Source organism: Danio rerio, chromosome 12 (assembly GCF_052040795.2).
Source record: "Danio rerio strain M-AB ecotype USA chromosome 12, GRCz13ab, whole genome shotgun sequence".
Taxonomy (NCBI): Eukaryota; Metazoa; Chordata; class Actinopteri; order Cypriniformes; family Danionidae; genus Danio; species Danio rerio.
In genome coordinates, this window is record NC_141032.1 from 37,472,057 (window position 1) to 37,495,993 (window position 23,937).

The 23,937-nt window shown below is 35.8% G+C and overlaps 1 protein-coding gene across 13 annotated transcripts in view; it reads left to right on the top strand.

The window, feature by feature from the left end:
* The window catches only part of qki2 (QKI, KH domain containing, RNA binding 2), a 74,679-nt gene that overhangs the window by 41,707 nt on the left and 9,035 nt on the right, over positions 1-23,937 (top strand). For 3 of the 13 annotated variants that reach the window (XR_015503337.1, XR_015503338.1, XM_087274775.1), the window contains exons 3-7: positions 2,377-2,493; positions 9,543-9,686; positions 16,425-16,512; positions 19,612-19,911; positions 22,522-22,596. Coding sequence is in view for 6 of the 13 variants with exons in the window: in XM_087274775.1 (XP_087130901.1) it covers positions 2,377-2,493; positions 9,543-9,686; positions 16,425-16,512; positions 19,612-19,911; positions 22,522-22,596 (724 nt within the window). In the remaining 7 variants the exon portion in view is untranslated. Of the gene's footprint in view, positions 1-2,376; positions 2,494-9,542; positions 9,687-16,424; positions 16,731-16,879; positions 18,101-19,611; positions 19,912-21,832; positions 23,582-23,937 lie in introns of those variants that run through there. The other 10 variants (XR_015503339.1, XR_015503340.1, XM_087274776.1 and 7 more) reach the window with 8 other exon arrangements.

The window sequence follows — 23,937 nt, forward strand, 5'->3', positions numbered from 1 at the left end:
TTTATATTTGTTTTATTAAAAACAAGCTTAGATTAGCCCACCTGTCAGGTTTTAGACCATATGGGGCACAGCATGTGTTTTAGGATATAACTCAGGTTTTTGAGCACATTTTGCTATTATTATTCATTTATTCGTTTGCTGGAAATTAGAACGGAATTTAGAAATAGTTTTGAAACAAATATTTGCGCTTAACAAACAAAATTATTTATTTATAGACTAATTGATGTCTGTGCGTAAAGGTTTAAATATCCAAGAGCGAAAGTGAAAGTGATCTATTATCTCTCATTGTCACGCAGTAGATGCTCTGTTTAACAGTTTTCTGTTAAAAAAACTGTTAACTGTTAACTGTTTGCTTGTGAAATGCTAATTTTTTCCACTTAGACTTACTTTGCATCCTTTAAATAGCGAATGCGCTCTTGGCGCGACGCAGCGAACTCTTAAAGGGAATGGGGGATGAGATTCTAATTGGTTTATTCTCAAAACACACCTATAACTCATTAAGAAAATGAACTCAACCCTTTTAGAACATGTGCTGCGGCGCAAGGCAGATTTCCCGTCCTTAAATTAGCAAAAACGCATCCTGACACGCCCTGAAATAGTTTGCGCCCTGCGTTTTGCGCTCTGCGCATGGACCGTCAAAATAGAGCCCTACATTTGATCAATGTGTTACATCTGTTCTCCGGTACTTGCAGACTGCTTGTAAATTAAACACTGCATTTCCTAACGTAAACCTATGTACACTCAATTTCTAATTTAGAATAACCATGTGTAGCCGAGGACTTGCGATTTTAAAACTTTTAATATACGTATTGAAAACAAAAGTGTAATATAATCAACAGTGGACATTTTGATCATGTTTTTCACAACATGACTGAATCTTTTATTACCTGTGTCAATTTGGGGGTTAACTTTTGACGAATGTGGGAAACTGATGCGTGCAGCACCGTCACGAAAAGAGAGCGAGTGCGCGCAAAAGCGTTGATGGAAACGCCATGATGCGCATCAATTTTGAAAATGCACATAAAAAACTTATGTGCATAACTGAGTAGGATAAACTTTTTAGATGAGCATAAACTACGATGGAAACACTTTTACTGCATTAATTTCAGTATTCGCATTAAAAAAAGTCATGTGATTTTGTTAAAAGTGATCATGTGATAATGAAGATTTGTGTAAATGGACAAACCAGCCGGCTGAGCACACTGTAAACCATCTGAACTGTTGTTTTGGTCATTATAAAATGCCTTACCGTTTAAATATTAGTGTTATTAAATTATTAATGACCTCCAGAATCAAGAGCGTCTGTGCTCCGCGTCTTGACACCTTCAAACGCCACCGCGCGTTCACTGCGTATCAGGATACCCTTCTGAGGCGCAAGTCATTTATTAGCTGAAGAAAAGATTGATGCAGCTTCTCCTACTGCAGCAAATTCAGTTTTTACTGTTGATATTTGGCGCCAGTTAATCAGGAAGTGGCAATTTTGTTTGCTTTGACTCGTTGGATGGAAACGCAGCTTTATTCGCACATCTTTTATGAGATAATCCAGTTTTGCGCATGAAGTTCATTTACATTTTTGGATTGAAACATAGCTACTGTTGCAGGAGCTATAGTGCATTGCTGCACATGACACATATTGGGAATTCTCCAACTTTGTAGGCCCACACATGTGTTGCTTAGGCCGAGTTTGCTAAAATATTCTAATAATATTTCTAATTATGGCTTAGCTTTCCACTCAATTAGGCTAATTAGGTAATGACTAAAAAACACACACAAATGCTTGATCATGGCCTGGAAATGTTGGCCCGACCCAGAGAATCCAAACTGTAGTACGCATGCATAGTGAATTAGGCTGAATGTTTTTGTGAGAAGTTTAAATTTGTGTATAAATATAAAAAATATGTAAACTTATAAAATTATAAATTAATGAGACCCAATATTCTTAGTTCATATTACATTCAAAAATTATATGCTTGTTCAAACAAATTATTTAAAATGAGCTAAAACAACACAAGTCTGGAGGTTTGTATTGGGACAACATAATAGTTTTATGTTCAATCAACTTAAATTTGTAAAAACAAAAAGTTAACTTAATCGATTTCTGTTGGGTTAACATGAATGAATTGTGTGGAACCCTCCATTTTTACAGTGTAGTAAATACAATAACATCAACTGTGTGAGCCTAAATTGTTATCGAACTAATGCATATAAAATGTAAACATTGATTAAAGTGTATCATTGTTGAGAGTGCGGCTCAAATGTTCTGAGATGCATTCAAGATCTTCAGCATAGGAATGTTCATACCAGACGTGTGAAGCGCAGATGTTTTTCACTGAAAGCACTCACTTGTTTTCTCTGTTGTTTGATGTTTCTTCACAGTTCAATTTTGTGGGGAGAATCCTGGGGCCCCGGGGCCTGACAGCAAAGCAACTGGAGGCTGAGACGGGCTGCAAAATCATGGTGCGAGGGAAGGGCTCTATGAGAGACAAGAAGAAGGTGACATCTTTTTTTCTGTTTTCCTTTTTTGTTTGCTTCTTTTTCTTTTTCACCTCTTTTTACTGTACATTTTCTTTTGTCGTTTACAGTTTTGGTTACTGCTCTCCTTTGTTTTTTATTTTAATTTCTTTCTTTCTTTCTTTCTTTCTTTCTTTCTTTTTTCATTGTATTTTTTTCTTTTTTTTTCTTTTTCTATCTTTTGTTCATTCGTTTTTTGCTCATTCACTCTTTCTTTCTTGTGTTCGTTCTTTAATTCTTTCATTCTTTCATTCTTTTATTCATTAATTATTTTTTCTTTCTTTATTTTTTCGTTTGTTCATTGTTTTTACTTTCTTTTTTTCTTTCTTTCTTTGTTCGTTTGTTCATTCTTTCTTTCTTTCTTTCTTTCTTTTGTTTGTTTGTTCGCTCATTCATTTGCTCGCTCGCTTTTTCATTCTTTCATTTGTTCATTTATTCGTTCTTTCTTTCTTTTGTTCGTTTGTTCGTTCGTTCATGTTTGTTTGTTCGTTCATTCACTCATTCATTCGCTCACTCGTTCGTTCTTTTTCATTCATACATTCATTCGTTCTTTGTTTTGTTTGTTCATTCATTCGTTTTTCTCTTTCTCCTTTCCTTTTTCGTTTGCTCGCTTGTTATTCCTTATGTTTGTTCTTTTGTTCTTTCGCTCGTTCTTTCTTTTGTCCGCTCGCTTGCTCGCTCGTTCTTTCTTCTTTCTTTTCGTTTGTTCTTTTAGTTTTTTTCTTTTCTTCTTTTGCCTGTTCATTTTTCTTTTATTTGTTCTTTTCTTTCTTTCTTTCTTTCTTTCTTTCTTTCTTTCTTTCTTTCTTTCTTTCTTTTGCTTGTTTGTTCATTCTTTTAACTTTGTATTTTTCTTTCATTTAATTTTGTTTGTTTGTTCTTTCTTTTGCCTCTTTATTCATTTGTTCTTTCTTTCTTTCGTTCGTTCATTCTTTTGTTCCTTCTTTCTTTCGTTTGTTCATTCTTTTGTTCTTTCTTTTGTTTGTTCATTCTTTTGTTCATTCTTTTGTTCTTTCTTTCTTTAGTTTGTTCATTCTTTTGTTCTTTCTTTCTTTTGTTTGTTCATTCTTTTGTTCATTCTTTTGTTCTTTCTTTCGTTCGTTCATTCTTTTGTTCTTTCTTTCTTTCGGTTGTTCATTCTTTTGTTCTTTCTTTCTTTCGTTTGTTCATTCTTTTGTTCTTTCTTTCGTTTGTTCATTCTTTTGTTCTTTCTTTCTTTTTCCCTTTTTCTCTTTTTCTTTCTCTTCCTCTCTCTCTCTGTTTCTCTCTCCCTTTTTCTTACTCTCCCTCTTTCTTTCATTGTATGCACTGTCTTATCAGTTTTCTTTTGTCTTTATATCTCTCTGCCTTTTTAACTTTTGTTTTCTTTTGCTATTTAAAATGTATTTGTCCATTTCCTCGTCCATATATCTATTCTTGCTCTCTCTCTCTCTCTCTCTCTCTCTCTCTCTCTCTCTCTCTCTCTCTCTCTCTCTCTCTCACTTAAATGGTAAGAGCTTGTGCCCTCAGTCTTGCTGCATATTCTTCGATGCAGAAGTCCATATACTACCTTTGTGCCATTGCATAACTAATAGATGCCAAATGGAAGGAGACAAAATCCAGGCAATTCCACTTTAATGGAATTCCAGCCCGAGTCTGCATGGCCTTCCCAATTGTAGCAGAGAGGCAGAAGATCTGTCTGCCTCCAAGGCTGCCTGACACAGAGGAAAAATGGCCCGCATTAAAATGAAAATGAGTGTTATTAGAGAAAGGAGAATGCTCTGTTTTTCAAGCTCAAGGAATACTTTTTCACTTTCATGCAGTGGTTTATCCCATTCAATTTAGCCAAAGTTTTTAGATTTTTAGAGTGCAATTTAGGCATGCTACAAAAATACAGCCCTTTAAACCAACAAATAACAGGAGCAAAAAAGATAATGCTGATAAATCTTGTGTTTTAATGACATCTGTGCATTTCAAAGATTGTGTATGTAATTCTGTTTGCTACATTATACAGTCTTAAAGTCAGATCTGTTTCTTACTCCCACACACCAAGTCAGATCATCAACTCATCTCCTTTTTGCATAATAAAAATCACCCAAAAACTACATGTTATTTTCCCTTTCAGACTTTTGAATCTATTCCATCTGAGTTTATTCTACGCAGTGTAACTTCTTCCACTGCCTACACAAATGTGCAGATAAAACAATAATAGCATATAGTGAAATATTGTGTTTGAGCCATTGATGAGATTCAGATTAATGGGGAATTAATGGAACACAATAAGCTGAGATGCTTTGGGTAAAGCACCACACTTGGTGGATTGCACAACCTATGTCTAACACATCAGAGGCTGTTTTGTTGGTGGAAACTGTAAAGCAGACTGGTGGCTCAGCATTCTTAGCCAGACGAGGTGTTGCACATCTAGGAAGTGCAGAGCAGAATATAAAAACCTCAGCTGTTTCCTCAAGTTTGACATAATTGTTTTCTGACAGCCGCCAGTAGGGTTGTGCGGAAAGCTGTTGTCGTAATAGCATGTCAAAATTAAATCTGTGAAAAGTGTTTTGAGTATTGCGCTAAAAACGAATGTTGGATTGTGAAGGCATCAAGGCCTGTGGTGTTCTGCAGAGTTATTTTCTGTTTCGCTGAAGCTACTTTGACAGCAGAGAGAAATGTCTGCATAAATGTCATGAAAAATGATGGCAATCGAGGACGGGAGAAAAATAAGGAAATTTACAGCCAGGGGCAAACAAGTCAGGAGTCAAATGGAGAAGCCATCTGCATCTGTTCTCTTTCACTAAATTAGATTTACTGTCACATTTCCTGAAATGAATGCACAGTAAGGTTATTCTGATAAACTGGGAAAGGTGTTTGCCATAATTAAAGCATTAGATCTATCTATCTATCTATCTATCTATCTATCTATCTATCTATCTATCTATCTATCTATCTATCTATCTATCTATCTATCTATCTGTCTGTCTGTCTGTCTGTCTGTCTGTCTGTCTGTCTGTCTGTCTGTCTGTCTGTCTGTCTGTCTGTCTGTCTGTCTGTCTGTCTGTCGTTCTATCGTTCTATCGTTCTATCGTTCTATCTATCTATCTATCTATCTATCTATCTATCTATCTATCTATCTATCTATCTATCTATCTATCTGTCTATCTGTCTGTCTGTCTGTCTGTCTGTCTGTCTGTCTGTCTGTCTGTCTGTCTGTCTGTCTGTCTGTCTGTCTGTCTGTCGTTCTATCGTTCTATCTATCTATCTATCTATCTATCTATCTATCTATCTATCTATCTATCTATCTATCTATCTATCTATCTATCTATCTATCTATCTATCTATCTATCTATCTATCTATCTATCTATCTATCTATCTATCTATCCATCTATCTATCTATCTATCTATCTATCTATCTATCTATCTATCTATCTATCTCGTTCTATCCATCTATCTATCTGTCTATCTGTCAGTCTGTCTATCTGTCAGTCTGTCTATCTGTCTGTCTGTCTATCGTTCTATCCATCCATCCATCCATCCATCCATCCATCCATCCATCCATCCATCCCTCCATCCATCCCTCCCTCCATCCATCCATCCATCCATCCATCCATCCATCCATCCATCCATCCATCCAGCACTATATACTATATACTATATATGTTAGACATCACTGCATTTAGTGAGGTATCTGAGTGCAAGACAGATTATGTTTGTTTCACATCTTTACTGCATTTTCTCTTTGCAATTCTAATTTATTCACAGCATTGTGCAGAAGAATAAATACACCCTTTTTACAACAAACAAACTTTAGGTAGAGCTGTGCACAACTGTCAAAAATATTGCAGTACATATTAGAACTGAACCTACAACATACACAGGGCTGTAAATTATTCATGACATTGTTCAATTTAGAAGACAGTTTCAGGAAAATAAAAATTGTATTTTTTTTTTTAAATAAAATTTGCTAGACAGATTTTGACAACTAGTTCAACATCTTTGTATGTAATGACTCAATTAATGAAATGAGGACTGTTAGTTTTATATGGAATGACTATTCAGCATTTACAAGTTTAGTTAATTTTGACTCACATGACATATGCAAATGATAATGTTATAAACAGCAGAGAGTTGTAGGAAAGCAATTGATGCATGTCCAAAAGCATCTGCAATTTGTTGGAAGGAATGAGAAACTGCTACTAGGATGTGCACAAATGACTAATTGTTTTGAGAAATGCATTAACTGTTGGGCAAATGTAAATAGTGTTGTGAGAAATGCACCAAAGCGACTGAGAAAAACTGTAATAAGTTATTTGAGTCATTGCAGAGATGTATGAATGCAATCCTTTAAGCACATGTGAGTCATACACAATATTCATTAGTTTTCCACTGCACCATGAGTTTATGTACTGTACTGTAGATGATTTTTGTCTAAGCAAAGTTTAGATCTTACTGTCTTAATTAAATAATTAAAAATCAAGGCATGATCATGTTTTATTTTGGTAAATTAAGTGTAACCTAGAGGCCTTTACCTTTCATATAAGCCATGTCTGATTCCAAATGATCAACTAGAAGTCAAGTTATTATTTGTTGTTGCTAAAACTTGGAGAGGCAAGACTTTTGTCAGGTAGTGAACATCTAAGCAAGCTTGCTAAAGCCCCGTTATTGTGAACTTTCTGTAATTTATAGCATGTGTAATATTGGCCTTTAACGTTCGCTGTTGATCTATAGCTGTTGTACTTAAGTGCAACTTTTTATTGCACATTGCTGTGTTGTGCACAAAACTACCTACCACCAAGAGTAGGCCAGAAGTAGACCTCTATGCATTGTGCTGCTGCTTAGACTTTGTCAAAAATCAAAATCACAGTTATTATTAGCCCATAACCAGCAAGACTGCAGCCTTATCGGATGCACATATTTGATCATCTAATTACTCTATTTTGAGATTTTGGCAGCCACTTATTAGCAAATACAATGCCACCAACTGTAATCTGAGACTGGCGTCCCTCGGTCAAGGATGTGGCCAGGCCGTCTATGTCTTTGTTTCTCTCGTTCAAACTTTACCCTTGAGGTCGAGGTGATGTCTGTGATTGCTTGAAGTGGGAACCTCAGAGAGCAGCGAGCGAGTTCACAGTAATTGATTGTTCTGTAGGCCTGAGCTCTGCGTCGTAAACATAAGCCCCGCTGTGATGAAAACCCCAGCTGGAGACAATGCATTCAATAAGGCTCAATGCTTGGGCCTGAACACCCTGTTTCTATGGCAGCCGGTTGGCAATGCTGTTGGCGGTCTGAACCCGGAGAAAAACTGTCGGTAACTTGTCTCCGTCCATGTTGAATGTTGATGTTTTATGTTACGTCCATGTGTAACTCTCACAGTTGGAATAAGAGTCTGGGAAAGTCTCCATGGAAATGAAAGCTTAGCATAATCACAGGAAGTGGTGTGTATGCTCAAAGTTTTAAAAGTGCTACTGGAAAATACTTTTGAAGCACGTCTTGTTAGAAATGTGGCCTGGTGGGTTTGAGCACATGCAGCGACACGTCTTCCAGCGGTGCTTATGCAGGCGACACAAATCATTTCCCAATCCCACCCAAACCCCTTTCTCAGTATGATTTCCTGTCTCCTCTCTGACTGTCCGTGTCTTTTATTTTTAGCCTTTTTGTCTTTTTAAAATCCTGTGTAGGCTCAGAAACTCCTCCAATGCTTTTTTGTGTTTCTTAGTAGAAGTGTTGCAACTAGAAGAGTTAAAATCTCTATCTATCTATCTATCTATCTATCTATCTATCTATCTATCTATCTATCTATCTATCTATCTATCTATCTATCTATCTATCTATCTATCTATCTATCTATCTATCAATCTGTCTATCTATCAATCTGTCTATCTGCCGTCCGTCTGTCTGTCCGTCCGTCCGTCCGTCCGTCATCTATCTGTCTGTCTGTTTGTCTGTCGTTCTGTCTGTCTGTCTGTCCGTATGTCTGTTATATCTTTCCATCCGTCTGTCCGTCCATCCATCCGTCCGTCCGTTTATTATTTTATCTGTCTGTCTGTCTGTTTATCTTTCAATCCATCCATCTATCCATCCTTCTGTATTATTTTATCTGTCTATATCTGCCTTTTTTATCCATCTATCAATTTATCTGTCTGTCTGTCTGTCTGTCTGCCTGTCATTCTATCTTTGTCCATCCGTCCATCTGTCCGTCTGTCATTTTATCTTTCCATCCATCCATCCATCCATCCATCCATCCATCCATCCATCCATCCATCCATCCATCCATCCATCCATCCATCCATCCATCCATCCATCCATCCGCCATCTGTCTATCATTCTACCTTTCTGCCTATTTGCCTGTCTTTTTATTATTTTATCGTTATGTCTGTCTTTCCATCCATCCGTCTGTCCGTCCTTCATTTTATCTTTCTTTCCATTCATCCATCAATCTCTCCATCCAACCGCCCTCTGTCTATCATTCTATCTTTTTTTATCTTCCTGTCTGTATTTCTATCTGTCTGTCTATTCATCTATCATTTTATCGTTCTTTCTTTCTTTCTGTCTGTCTGTCTGTCTGTCTGTCTGTCTGTTTGTCTGTCTGTCTGTCTGTCTAGCTATCGTTTTGTCCCCTCTCTTTTGGATCTTTCTTTCTTTCTTTCTTTCTTTCTTTCTTTCTTTCTTTCTTTCTTTCTTTCTTTCTTTCTTTCTTTCTTTCTTTCTTTCTTTCTTTCTTTCTTTCTTTCTTTCTGTCTTTGTCTGTCTATCTATATATTGGTCTCTGTGCTTATCTATCCATCTCTTCTTCTGTCTGTCTCTTTGTCTGTCTCCCTCTCCCTCCCTGGTTTTCTTTCCTATACATTTCTGCTGTTTTAAATTTCTATATACCGTATACATCCTTCTGTCATTTCTTTCAATCAATACCACTTTATCATTCAGTCTTTTGTTTAGTTATTTTAGCTGTTTTGTTTAATGCAGTTACATAAATGAACTTGCATGCCTTCATTCATTTCTAAATAGAGCTCAGTCCTCGTTCTCAAACATTTCTTCCATTTTTTTTTCTGAACAGGAGGAACAAAACCGAGGAAAGCCCAACTGGGAACATCTGAACGAAGACCTGCACGTCCTCATCACTGTGGAAGATTCTCAGAACCGTGCTGAGATCAAACTCAAGAGGGCCGTCGAGGAGGTCAAGAAACTGCTAGTCCCTGCCGTGAGTCATTTATCTCTCTGTTCTCGTGACCTTATGTGTATTTATTGAGACGAGGTTTCCAAAAAGAAATGTGTAGAGTGGCAAAATCACATTGATTCGCCTCAACAAACACGACTCCTGGAAATGCTGTTTAGGCACTGATAAATGTATTTACTCCAAGGAGAACAGGTTTAATCGAAAAAGCTGCGCTCAGCAGGTCTTCTGTATCCCCGCTACTTGCTCTGCATCCTCAGACAGGTAAATGTGTGCAGAGTTGCTTTCCTCCATGAGAATAGGTTTGGAGCACGCATGACACCAGATGTGCAAAGGTGAGCACCGTGGGCAGTTTTTAATAGGCTTAATTACCTTTGCTTATAAATTAATGAGGAGCTCAGGACTGAAGGGTCAAGACTCAAAAGATCCCCGCAGGGAGCAGCGGAAGTCTCTTGCATTGCACTGGGACGCAGAGCTGAATGCCAATTAACCTTTGGGTCTGAAGGAAGTGACAGCGGGTTAGAAGGAAGTGCCATTGTAAAAGCCTAAAGAGATTTGAGAGAAATATTCTTTTTCTGTGATGTTTTTCACTGTGATTTTCATACCTTTTTATTATATTGTAGCTGTGAAGCCAGATATGGAAATATAGCAATATTCTTACATCAGTTATCTAGTGTAAAATTCAAAGTACAGTCTAGTTTTTATTATATTAATCTAAAGTGTAATATTTCAAGTTGAAATCAAAGTTCAAAATTGACCCATATTTGCTGTAATACAGTTTGTTTCTTGAAACCACCCAAACCTACCTTATCCTTTTCTTCCTATTTTTTTCCCTCCAAGCAGAGAAGTCATTCGTTACTTCTGGAAGTAATATAGTCCAGCTCTGTTTCCGTAATGTATATGTTGTATAAATTATGTATACAAATAGGTTGGTTGGTATTGGTGTTTTTTTTTCTTCTTTTTATTATTTTACTCTTGCGTGACCTAGGAACACTGAACTAAATGAAAATGCAATGGAAAATGTTTCTGTTTAAATACTAGAATTACAGTACACTGCAGTAAATTACAATCCCTAAAATGTATAAAGAAAAACAGAAAATATAAATTCAAGTATTTTAAATATGAAGCTATGATAATAGTGCACATGTTGTCTTTTGTTAATGGGATAGTTAACCTAAAAATAAAACAAATCCATTTCTTTGAAGAGTGACCGGCAATTAAGCATTAAAAAAGGGACACTAACTAAGGTTTAATACATTATTGAAAGAAATCCTGACTATGACTTAGTTTTGTGTATCATTTTTGAAAATGCTAATATGGCAGGTTATGCCACCTACTCTTTAAAAGCAGCACTGAAAATCTACAAACCTGTAGATCTGCTGAATTGTTAAAAATTGGCAAAACCTGTTGCAAAATGTGCCTATTTTTTTAAAGGGGGAGTTTTCTTTTATTATTTTTCTTTTGGTGGTCTGAAAACAATAAGGCTATATTTTTTGTAACAACATCAGGTACATAATTACTCAATTTTCATTATTTGGTAACCTTTCGCTTTAACTTTAAAGTGCTCAACAAAAATAACTAAACCAAAGCTGTTTAATGCAGAAAGCAGAATAGAATTATGAGAGAATGGAGTTGAGGAATTTGGTGTAATTGTGGATTGTAATCCCCTCTCCGCTTCTGGACTCCCTGTGTCGCTGCCATGGAAACCCTGTTGGGGAAGCACTGATCCTTGATTGACAGTTGTGCCCTTTCTCTGCGATGGAATCCTGAATGGGAAATAAGCTCTTTATAAAGTTTAGCGCTGTTTACTTCAGGAAACTCTCGTCTTAAAGGTAAACCCACTGTGTTTGTGTTTGTCTGAATCAAACCATCCCGGGGAGGAGTATTCAGCCTTTTTTTCTTTTTCATTGCCTACTTGTTCAGTCGTGTGAAATTGCATTTTTTAATAAAAAAGGAGTCAGAACCAATATTTATTTTAAATTCTGATCTGTTTTCAAGTCAGTTAAGTCAATGTTACTGTGGGTGTGTTCACTATAGAAATGTTCTATTTGCTTTGTTTGGTCTGGATCAAGAAAAAAAAAACAAAAAAAAAAGTCTAAAATTTAAAAATAAAAATTTTAGACCTTAAAAAGTCTTGAATTTGCTGTTCTAGGTCTTAAATATTTTTGCACAGGTCTTATTTTTCTGATGGCCATGTAACACTACATTCTTTTTTTGTTGTTGTTGCGTGGTTTTCGTTGTGTTGTAGTTCTTTATTTTACTAGTCCAGTTGTAATCTGCGGTATTACAACTACAAATGAGACCAACTTGCAATAGCCAATCAGCTTTCTGTTATTGAACTCAGTGTGCATGGCGCATGTGACGTCATCAATGTGTTTGCGGAGGTTTGCTTTGGGTGCGCACAATATGATTTTGACTTGCGGAGCTCACAGAATTTTTTGTGACTCGGGTGAACAGTTCGTGTGGTACCGCGTTTGATTTGAGTTGAATATGAAACACTTTGAAGAGATTTTGTCTAAAACAGGTACGACTGTACAGTAATCTTTATGATCCATCCATGCGTGATCATAAGGATAACCAGATGACCAATATTTCCTGGCTAGAAATTGCAACAGCAGTGGGAAAGGAGGAAAGTTTTTGTAAAAGTTTGGAAAAACCTGAGGGATAAGTAAAAAAAAAAAAAGAGGCTATGCAAAAGTGGAGACCTGGGTCTTTTTTTAATATTATAGAATAGGTTTTTCCACCATTCATAGGTTTTACACTGATGTATATTGTACAATTTTGAATTTAAAACAATTTACAAGTTACAAACTAAAATTAGGTAACAAATTATGGTAATAAAAATCTTAAAAATCATTATAATAAATTATAAAAATAATAAAAAAAATAATAAGTTTAAGAATCTTCAATGATATTAATGATATGATCTAGATTCCGGAAACTTTCTACTTCTCTGTTTATCTGTCTGATTTTACTGTCTGTTTCTTTTGACCGCCCCCTGTCATTTAAAATAATATTTCAATGGCGAACGCGTTAATTATAAAAGCCTCGTCTGTTTCATGATGTGTGTGATGCGTTGCCAGGCAAAAGTATAAATCAGCTTAGATGTTTGTTTGTATGTTTGTTTTTTCTGTAGTTCAATGGTACTGTTCAATTTGAATAAATTTATTTTACCAATAATTTTTTGATTTTGCATTTTCTCTTTGTGCATGCATGTTTTTGATATTGTGATATAGGTCTTAAATTTACATCTTAATGGTCTTAAAATTAACTTTATTCTTGTATCTTTGCATTTACATTGTTTTAAAGACCAAATGATTCAAAATAACAAAAAGTTGTTGTTATGTTATGATATATTACTTATCTCTTTGTAAGGATATTGTTTTGTTCTGTTCGAAGAGGTTTTTAAACTCCTAAACTCTGGGACCTGGGACCTGGTACCGGGTTGGTGACGTTATTTACTTCCACATGTTTTACATTTTAAAGGTCCGTACTGGCCCAATACCGATTCCGTTCTCTCATCAGTTGGAATAGATTAACTTTGGCATAAATTATGATGGAGACATGTTTCTTTTTTCCTATGATTACTGACATGTGCAGGAACCACCAAAATCAATTACAGCAACCTATGCCACACAGAACCTAAAAGATACACTTTCAAATGTGAGTTTACAAAAAGAAAGTGCCTCGCGTTTATTATAAAACAGACAACATAAACAACATATATCATAATTTTAATCACTTTCAACAGTGTTTTGTGAAAAGTCAAAAGGTTTTTTTTTTAATGAGACCAAACTTTTGCATTTACACCTCTGCATGTGGATTTGGGAAGCTTTTTAATTCTGATAGGCAAAATCCAGGCGAAAACCGAAAATAGCACTTGACTTGTTAATCATGTAAATCAAAATTTAGTCCTAAAGTTTTTAGAAAAATGAATCTTAAAAATCTTTCTTCTTGCCTTGAATTTACCCATATAATCTGGAAAGGTGTTTTTAAAAATAAAAGTGAATAATTATGTGGGCGACGCAGTGGTGCAGTAGGTAGTGTTGTCGCCTCACAGCAAGAAGGTTGCTGGTTCGAGCCTCGGCTGAGTCAGTTGGCTTTTCTGTGTGGAGTTTGCATGTTCTCCCTGTGTTTGCGTGGGTTTCCTCCGGGTGCTCCGGTTTCCCCCTCAGTCCAAAGATATGTGGTACAGGTGAATTGGGTAAGCTAAATTGTCCGTAGTGTATAAGTGTGTGTGGATATTTCCCAGAGATGGGTTGCGGCTGGAAGGGCATCCGCTGCGTAAAAACTTGCTTGATAAGTTGGCGGTTCATTCCGGTATGGCGACCCCGGATTAATAAAGGGACTGAGCCGAAAAGAAAATGAATGAATGAATAATTGTGTATCATTACAAACACATTATACTTTGGTCATTCTGTCGATTTCATGATAGAATGTATTCATTTTGCTCAGTTTAGAAATCTTAGGACATATTCTGGTCAAATTACACCAAAGTTATTTTTTCTGTATGGACAAAGACCCATCGTTTTAGTGGTCTCAGTTTGGTTTTTCATCCCACACACTGGATAAACTGGCAACATTCATACTTAATTCAAAAGAACAAAGCAATAACACCAAAGTATTTTCATTTTCTAAACATATTGAATTATTTGCTGCTTGTGTGGAAAATCTGTTGTGTTAGTTTTCCAGCAGAAGCCCCAAAATCTCTTTCTTCCTCTTCAGAGACTGGAATCTATAGTCTTTCATTTTTTCACTTGGGAGGATGAGGTGTTTCTGCAATTAAATATCACGACATAAAAGAATCCCCATAGCAACATATCACTCTCTAGGCACATTTGGCTCATTTTCGGAATTTGATGGTGACTAAACTAAAGCTTTGGCAGCTGATATATACATTTGTCTAATGCTTTTTAAATCTAAACCATTCATCTTGTAATAACCAAATCGGAAAAGAAGAAACAGCCTTTTCAACAGGTTTGAGTTCAACTTGTTCTCTTTTACTACTTTCTATTGGTGGGAAATGGAATCCACTGGAATAATTCCTTCCTTCTGTCATCAAAGCAATTTTCTAAGTATTTTCCAAACACACAGTGTGACTAGTGGCTGGTATTCACTAGTTTCGGTCATTTGGCTAGCAGATCTCCGCAAAGCAAGCAAAGAGAAGAGTGTGGTGCACACTTTCACACACATACACTGATCCCACTTTGTAAAGCCCCTCTTTTCTTTCGCTTCTCTGCTTGCTGACATAGTTGATATTATTCTGTGGTCTGTCTGCTGAGCCCCTCCCTGACCAGCACTAAACTCAAACTTTACTGGAGCTTGGTGAAATATCAGACTGTAATGATCTTGTCTCATTTTTTGACCTTGAATTGTTATACTTTCATTGTTGATAGATCAGTATGGAGAGAGAATTGTTTCATAATTCCAAACAAATATAATACGATCCACAAATAAATGTAAAGAGATTGACAAACACCAAGTATATTCACAAATAAATACAATGAGATCCACAGATAAATCTTAGAGCTCCACAAACGTATTTGTTTGGACTTATGAAACATTCTCTCTCCATGGTGTCTTCTTCTGGATAAAGATTAGAGATACAAAATGTAAAACACATTTACACACACATTTGTTTGCTGAAAAAATTGTGACTTAAAGCTTTTGTTCAAATGTGTTTGACAATAATGCATTTTGTACATCATCTTACTATGTTTCGGTTATATATATATATGTGTGTGTGTGTGTGTGTGTGTGTGTGTGTGTGTGTGTGTGTGTGTGTGTGTGTGTGTGTGTGTGTGTGTGTGTGTATGTGTGTGTGTGTGTGTGTGTGTGTGTGTGTGTTTATATATGTATATATATATGTATAAATGGGTGTGTGTGTGTGTGTGTGTGTGTGTGTGTGTGTGTGTGTGTGTGTGTGTGTGTATATATATATATATGTATATATATATGTATATATATATATATGTATATATATATATGTATATATGTATGTATATATATATATATATATATATATGTGTGTGTGTGTGTGTGTGTGTGTGTGTGTTTATATATGTATATATATGTATATATGGGTGTGTGTGTGTGTGTGTGTGTGTGTGTGTATATATGTGTGTGTGTGTGTGTGTGTGTGTGTGTGTGTGTTTATATATGTATATATATGTATATATGGGTGTGTGTGTGTGTATATATATATATGTGTGTGTGTGTGTGTGTGTGTGTGTGTGTGTGTGTGTGTGTGTGTGTGTGTGTGTGTGTGTGTGTGTGTGTGTAAATGTATATATATGTATCTTTATTTTTTAATTCCTAAAATCCCATAACATAAAAATGACACTAAGATTAATCTACCTCATAAATATATATCCAAATGTTTTGAGAAGAAAATCCTTTTAATTGACTAATAATTAAATAAAGTGTCTGCTATAGAGGAAGTGAACTGTCCAGTAAGAGAAGCCACTTGTAGGATGAGAAACTGGAGAGCGCAGAGAGGCGTTGATCCTGTGCTCTGCTGAGAGTAATGCAATCTGTTTCTTTAACCTCCTGCTCTTTGGGCCTGGCTTGTTTTAACAGTGGCAGAGTAAATCATCTGCTAGCTGTTAGCAAGTGTGAAACGTTAGCTTCCCTGCCACACTTCACTATCGTCTTCTCAAACATTTTAGCACAGAAAAAGTGTACAGCTTTTAAGTCTGATAAACAGCAGTAAATTATTCTTAACAGTTTTTTTCTGTGTATGTGTGTGTGTTTGTGTGTGTGCAGGCGGAAGGTGAAGACAGCTTGAAGAAAATGCAGCTAATGGAGCTCGCAATACTTAACGGGACATACAGAGACGCCAATATCAAGTCACGTAAGAATGACATCATCAAACATCGACATGTTCATCTGTCCAGTTTCCTTTCTCTCTAGATACTCACTATTTGTCTTAAAAGTTTCTTTAAGACACTTTAAGACATTATTTGTCTTAAAAGCCTTCTTTTCAGAAGGGGACCTATTATGTAAAAATCTGTTTTATAAAGGCTTTAAACACAGTTGTGTGGCAACAGCATGTGAATCTAGCCCAAAGATGTCAAACTCAATTCCTGGAGGGCCACAGCCCTGTAGAGTTTAGTTCCAACCCTGCTCCAACACACTTACCTGTAGGTTTCAAACAAGCCTGAAGGATTCAATTAGTTTGATCAGGTGTGTTTAATTAGGGTTGGAACTAAACTGTGCAGGGCTGCGGCCCTCCAGGAATTAAGTTTGACATCCCTGATCTAGCCAGTGAATACATTACATAAGTTATAATCACACTCCATAAATACAGTCTGCAGAAACACTGTGACTTTCTCCTTTTGTTATCTGAAGCTGGAAAGTCCCACCCATTAGTTATGATCTCTTCTTCATTTAGTATAGACAGCCCTGAGTGAGAACCAGCTGTCCGCCATTAGAGTTTTCACACATGTATGCGCAATTTCACGCCATACCTGCCGAAGATAAGAAGATAGAGCTGTGGGATTGGACTCCTATATGTCAGAGACTAAGAGGCATTATAAATATTGAGTTTTAGGATGTACAACTCAAAAGAGAGCTTAGAGCACAATCTCATTTGAATTTAAAGCAACAGTCACCAAAACATCACAATTTGGATCAAAGCTTTAAAGGCTCAGTTTCAATGAGTTATAAAGCATCATTTGTGGTGTATTTTGAGCTGAAACTTCACATACACGCTCATTATTTCACATCTTGTAAAAAGAGACATAATAGGTCTGCTTTAATTCTTCCTAATTCTTCCTACCAGACTTAATAAAACACGCTGATAATTACATTTTTACACTGATATTGAATCACTTTTACATCCATTGCCAAAATCAGCATAAATATACCTGTTATGTGTTACATACATCTGTTTAGAAAGTCATAATAAGATCATTTAATTAACATCCCAAATGTCCTTTTTGTAATGATCGCATGTGTCCATTAAATAACCAATAGACAATGTTATTATATAACAGAGGACTATATGGGAATGGTATAATAACATCCCGAATGTCCTCTTTGTATTGTTCTCATGTGACCATAAAATAACCAATATGGAAAGTTATTATATGACCAACAGAGGACTATATAAGAATGTTATATTAACATGCCAAACTCCAATCCCAAGTTAACCCCAAAGATCCAGACAAGACAAGAATAAACTTGTAGTTACTTGCAAAAGAATATTGTCTGCTGCATGAATATTCTCTGGCTGTCTGCCATCTTTGCCCCAATGTACTGTATATTGTACCTAACATACATTTTTTTTATACATGCATACAGTAGTATTTAAAGGCATATAAAGTACAATGTATATATCATACAGTATATCTAATGTATGCATTTTAAAATTATGTTAGCATCATCTCTGTGATTGAATTAAAGCACACATCTTGTATAAATTCTTGTACAAAAATAAATAATATAATAAGTAAACTCTTGTATAAAAATATTTGCGGCATCATTTTATTTTGATGGTTTCTTAAGTGCATTTGTTGAATTTAAGTTACATTGCATCTACATGCCAACTAATTCTCATTAGATTATAAGTATACTCTTAAGTTGGGGTTATGGTATATTGACATGAACTTGCAAAGTTTTTTATATTCAGTTAAAGGAGCTGTCTGTTGAAGGAGCAGATCAACAGATATTAAGCAGACAGTCTACTTAGGCCCCGTTTACACTAATACATTTTAGTTTTAAGAAGATCTGCGTCCACACCAGCGTTTCTGAACAGCTCTCCGTCCACACTACATCGCTGGAAAAGCACATCACGTGACCACACACACACACACACACACACACTCACACACTCACACTCTAATGTGCACTGCAGCATATCTACCGAGATGAGAGCTGCACACCGGACTGTTCAACATGGATTTACCGATGGATCTAATCTCATTATATTTGTTAAACATAATATTTAATTCATCTTGTTGTCAATATCTAACGACATAATCCCCGACTTTGGTCTTTTGAATCTATTACTTGTTCTCAGGTAACGTGTCCTGGCTGAACGCTAAGATAAGTTAATATAATAATTAATGTAACCGCGTACACTGATTCTGCACATTTGACTGATTGCTTGCATTTATTTCCTATAATGTATAAGCTTGTTGTAAGGTATACTTTTATAATTGCCATTATTGATTATTAAAACTGATTTTCAGCAAAATAGATGGTTTGTATTTTCAATGAAAATGAAAGGAGGCAGTAATGTTATAGGGCTCCTTTTTGTTTATAAATATCCATACAGTGAAGATGATGGTCTTATAAATATGTAGTTACACGATGCCTCAACTATTTTGGTGTCTGCTAAGTTGCTAATATCAAAAGGTAAATAGGCAGTTCCTTAAATCATGTTTTCATTTTATAGTTAAGAAAGTGAAACGGCGTAGCCAGGATGACGTGAATGAGGTTGTACAGTACACCGTTGCCTTTGAAGATTTACCCGACGTGTCCCCGGGAGTTTGTTTCACATATCAGTCTGAACTTGCAAGGAATGGATGCAAGACTGAACTGTGTGTAGGCTGCCTAATATTAAGGAAACAGCCCCAATTAGATAGGCGAATGTCTGTAGCCCCGCCTCCGTTTTCAGATGTCTCCGTTTTCCCCCATCCACACTAATATGGAGCAGCAGCATTTTCAAATGAAAATGGCCTCTTCAGCGTTTTCAAAATGCTCTGTTTTCGGCACAACTCTGGCGTAGTGAGGACGGATGGCATAACCATAGCAAAACTGCGTTTTAAAACTAAAGCATATTATTGTAAACAGGGCTTAGTTAACAAAATGTGCAATAGGGACCATCAAAATAAAGTCTTGCCATATTTACTACTACACCAGTTTACTACTTGAAAAGATAAAACTGACCCATTCCCCTCACATGTTTTCTGTATTTGCTCTTTTGTGTCTCTATTTTTCTGTTTAGCAGCCTTAGCCTTCTCCCTGGCCGCCACAGCACAGGCTCCCCGCATTATGACTGGCCCCACACCGGTGATGCCCAACGCGGCCCTGCGCACCCCTGCCCCCACCGCCCCCACCCTCATGCCCCTCATCCGACAGATCCAGACGTCTGCCCTCATGCCTACGGGCACACCTCACCCCACCGCCACCCTTCTGCCCCAGACCCCAGAGTCCGGCATCATCTATGCACCCTATGATTACCCCTACGCCCTCGCCCCTGCAACCTCCATTCTCGAATATCCTATTGACTCCAGTGGTGTTTTAGGTAAGACGTTTGGTCATTGGTTGTATATGTAAACCTATTTTGTACAGATGATGCATTTAATGGGGTTTAGAGTTCAAGCTGGGCGGTATGACATACTAGTGATTTTGCATATATAAGAGTTAATAGTTCATGTAAATTTTATTTTTTTTATTTATTATGTTTTGTTCATATATTATTGTGTAATATGTTTTTTACTTAATATATTAAAAAATAGATATTTCATTCATTTATTTATAAATTTTCCTTTGGCTTAATCCTTTTTTATTAATAATAATTATTAAATAATAATAATAATAATAATAATAACAAATATAACAACAACAACAACAACACTAATAATGAGAATAATAATATATGGTTGTAGATATAGACATGTTATGTTTCTTGTTTATATATTTTGTGTCTAAACACACACACACTCACATACACGTACTCATTAGGGCTGCACAATATATTGTTTTAGCATCGATATTGCAATATAATCATTCGCAATAGTCACATCAAATGATCTGCAATGTCAAGTTCAGTTTTAGTATATTTATCCCTCAAAAAGTTTGAGTGGAATTATAGCGGACCAGGAACCATATTGTGAGTGATTGTGGAGTTTAATCTTAATAAACTGAAAGAGTGCATGTTTGATTTAAAGGCAAGTCCTTTAAATAATTTGTGTATAAAAAATATGAAAACAACTTAACTTATATACAGTAAAGAATATGTAATTTTATTTGCTTACAATCAATCATTCAATTAATAATACAGTTAAATAAAAAGAATACAAGTAAAATAAAGCAAATATAATAAAAATAGAAATAAATGTATGCAGATTATCTGGCCTACGAAAGCATCCCAGTCAATATAATATTATGAGTTCTTTCCAAATTGAGCTATTCAAGTGATCCGGTGAAAGTATTACATTCATATCACAATAAATATTGCAGAAAAACTAAATATCGCAACGTAAGATTTTTCAATTATTGTGCAGCCCTAATAAATAAATATTATTTATATATATATTTACAGTTGAAGTCAGAATTATTATTTGTTTAATTTAGGTTAGAATAAAAACAGTTTTAAATCTTTTAAAAACTATTTTAAGGTCAAAATTATTAGACCCTTTAAGCTAGATTTATTCAAGCTCGATATTCAACAGAACAAACCATCATAATACAGTAACATGCCGAATTACCCTTACCTGCCAAGTTAACCTATATAACCTAGTTAAGCCTTTAAATGTCACTTTAAGCTGTATAGAAATGTCTTGAAAAATATCTAGTAAAATATTATTTACTGTCATCATGGCAAAGATAAAATAAATCAGTTATTAGAGATGAGTTATTAAAACTATTATGTTTATAAATGCGTTGAAAAAATATTATCTTCATTAAACAGAAATTGGGGGAAAAATAAACAAGGGGGCTAATAATTCTGACTTCAACTGTATATATGTAATATTTTACTGTAATATATATATATATATATATATATATATATATATATATATATATATATATATATATATATATATATATATATATATATATATATATATATAAATATATACATTTTCACTGTTAACTATTAACACAAACTTTTACCAAATTTGCTACTTTTGATAATTAGTAAGGTATTTACATGTAAGTGTAGGTACTGGGTAGGAATAAGGGATCTTTAATATGGTCATGCAGAATTAGGCATTAATATTTGCTTTAGAAGTATAATAAATGGCCAATATGCAATTTACACCAGTAAATAGTAAGAATCAAACTAAAGTGTGGCCTATTTTTGGTTCATTGAACCCATGGTTTTAGGTTTTATTAGATTTTTCTTCCTGTGTGTATACCGCCCAGCCTAGTTTAGATAACACAATTTGCTTCGAGATCCTCCAGTAGACTAACTCCAGCGTTCTGTCTTGTCCTTGTAGGTATGGCTTTCCCGACAAAAGGCTAGTACAGCTCAGGGGTTTAACACAGTCTTCAGCCCATACGAGTGTTAAAAATGCTTTGCTTTACAGCTGCCTTGGGACAAACAAAAAAAAAAAAAAAAAGACAAAACAGCAAATGGAAAAAACTGATATTCTAAGAAACAAAAGACTAAAGATCATTACTACTCATGTTTACACTGGTCTTGACTTATTCATAGATTAAAAATGGATATTCTCAGATAAATCCTGCTAATTAAGCCTTATTACATTCCTCTGTTTGAAAAGTAATCTATATTTGTTTAGCTTGTAATATTTGTATTACTTCTGTTTCCCGCTACTGTATCTTAGATGTTTAGAGAGTGATCAGTATTATTGCTAATATAACATGCTTGTGAAAAACCTTCTCCATGAAATAGCCCGTAGTGAATGATCCTTTGTATCGAGAGAAATACAAGGACTGTGCGGTCATTGTATAAATTGTTTTGATGGAAATATGCCACATTTACTGAAAAAGGTCAATGATGTGTTTTCACTATGATGGGCCCTGGAGAAAAGGTCACTTGTGCCTTGAAATTTGGTCTTACAAGCCTTGTTTGTGAAACCGTTTTACGTGTGAAGTGTAGTGTTAATGTATTTTGATGAATAATCTGTTAATTCTTGTTTTGTTGGCAATGTTGCGCTCTGAGCAGGTGCAGTGACTACTAAAGTACGAAGGCAGGATATGCGCGTCCATCCTTACCAAAGGGTAGTGACCGCAGAACGAGGTTAGTTTAGCTCCAGTGTTCAAACTATGCTCTGTGTGTGTGTGCGTGTTTGTACTTTTTGTTCTTCAGTTTGCTGATTACACCGTCTGTTTCATTGCATCTCACTCAAGAACTGATTTTAGTCAGTTGTAACCTGCCAAACAACAACAAAAAGCATCATTTGAGATTTCAGTGTTGCTGTTATCAGGTATAACACATGCCAGTCAGACTGCGCAGGCTTTGTTTACTCACTAAACCTAGAAATGCATTGAAACTGTAGGTGTCATCAGCTTACTTGCCTCATTTTTTTTAGCATGTTCTTGAGGTCACTGAAGCAATGGTTAAAACAAAAGAACATTCTGAATGATTTAGTAGGTTTAAACATCCTGTGAAAGCTTATAATAACATTCCAAACTTAGAGATTTACACTCTGTTTCAGAATCTAGCGAGCTGCCTTTATAGATAGCAAAGTATATTTCATTTTCTGCTGAAATTACTCGTCACATTTACATTGTGGATTTGTCTAATTTATGTTATAGAGCAGTGTTTCTCAACCATGTTCCTGGAAGACTACCAGCTCTGCACAATTTCTTAATCTAAAGAAGCTTTTATGGTATAAAAGGTTCCATAGGTATTAAAAGTTCTTCGTGGAACCATCGATCCCAATCAATAACCTTTATTTTTGAGAGTGTATGTAGCACACAGGGCAGGACAGGGCTGAGAGATGTGGAACGGGATGAGGCCGGTGCTTGGGTGATAGTGTGAAGAATCTGTGTCGACCTCGAGTCCCACAGAGGAGCCCTTACTTATAAAAGGAGGAGAGACAGTTATGGAAGACGAGAGAGCACCAGGCCTGGACACTTTTTTTATTGAAACAAGTTTAGAATAGATGGACACCTTGGCATCGAGAAGGAGGAGGCAGAGAAACAACAAACTTTTTTTTTTAATTTTATAATGAAAATGTAAAACAAACAGACAGCAGCTCCTCATTGAGACTGCTGCCAAATTGAAAGCAAAAGTAAAACAAAGTGTCCAGGTCTGGTCCTCTCTCGTCTTCCACTGCTCTATCTCCTCCTTTTATAATCCAGAGCCTTCCCTGGGACTCGAGGCCAACACAGGTGCTTCACATTATCACTCAAGCTCGAGCCTCATCCTGTTCGCTCTTGGCCCCACCCACTAGCTACAGTGTAGAGCACTCACATGGCAAAATATCCAAATATTATAAAACGTGGGGATTGCGAATATATCGGCAGCCATATCGGTATCTGCCGATAAACCATTAAAGTTATTATTATTATTATAGTCATAAACAAAAAGTAGTGTCAGTGCCAACATTCTGAGACTTTAATTAGCATTACTATA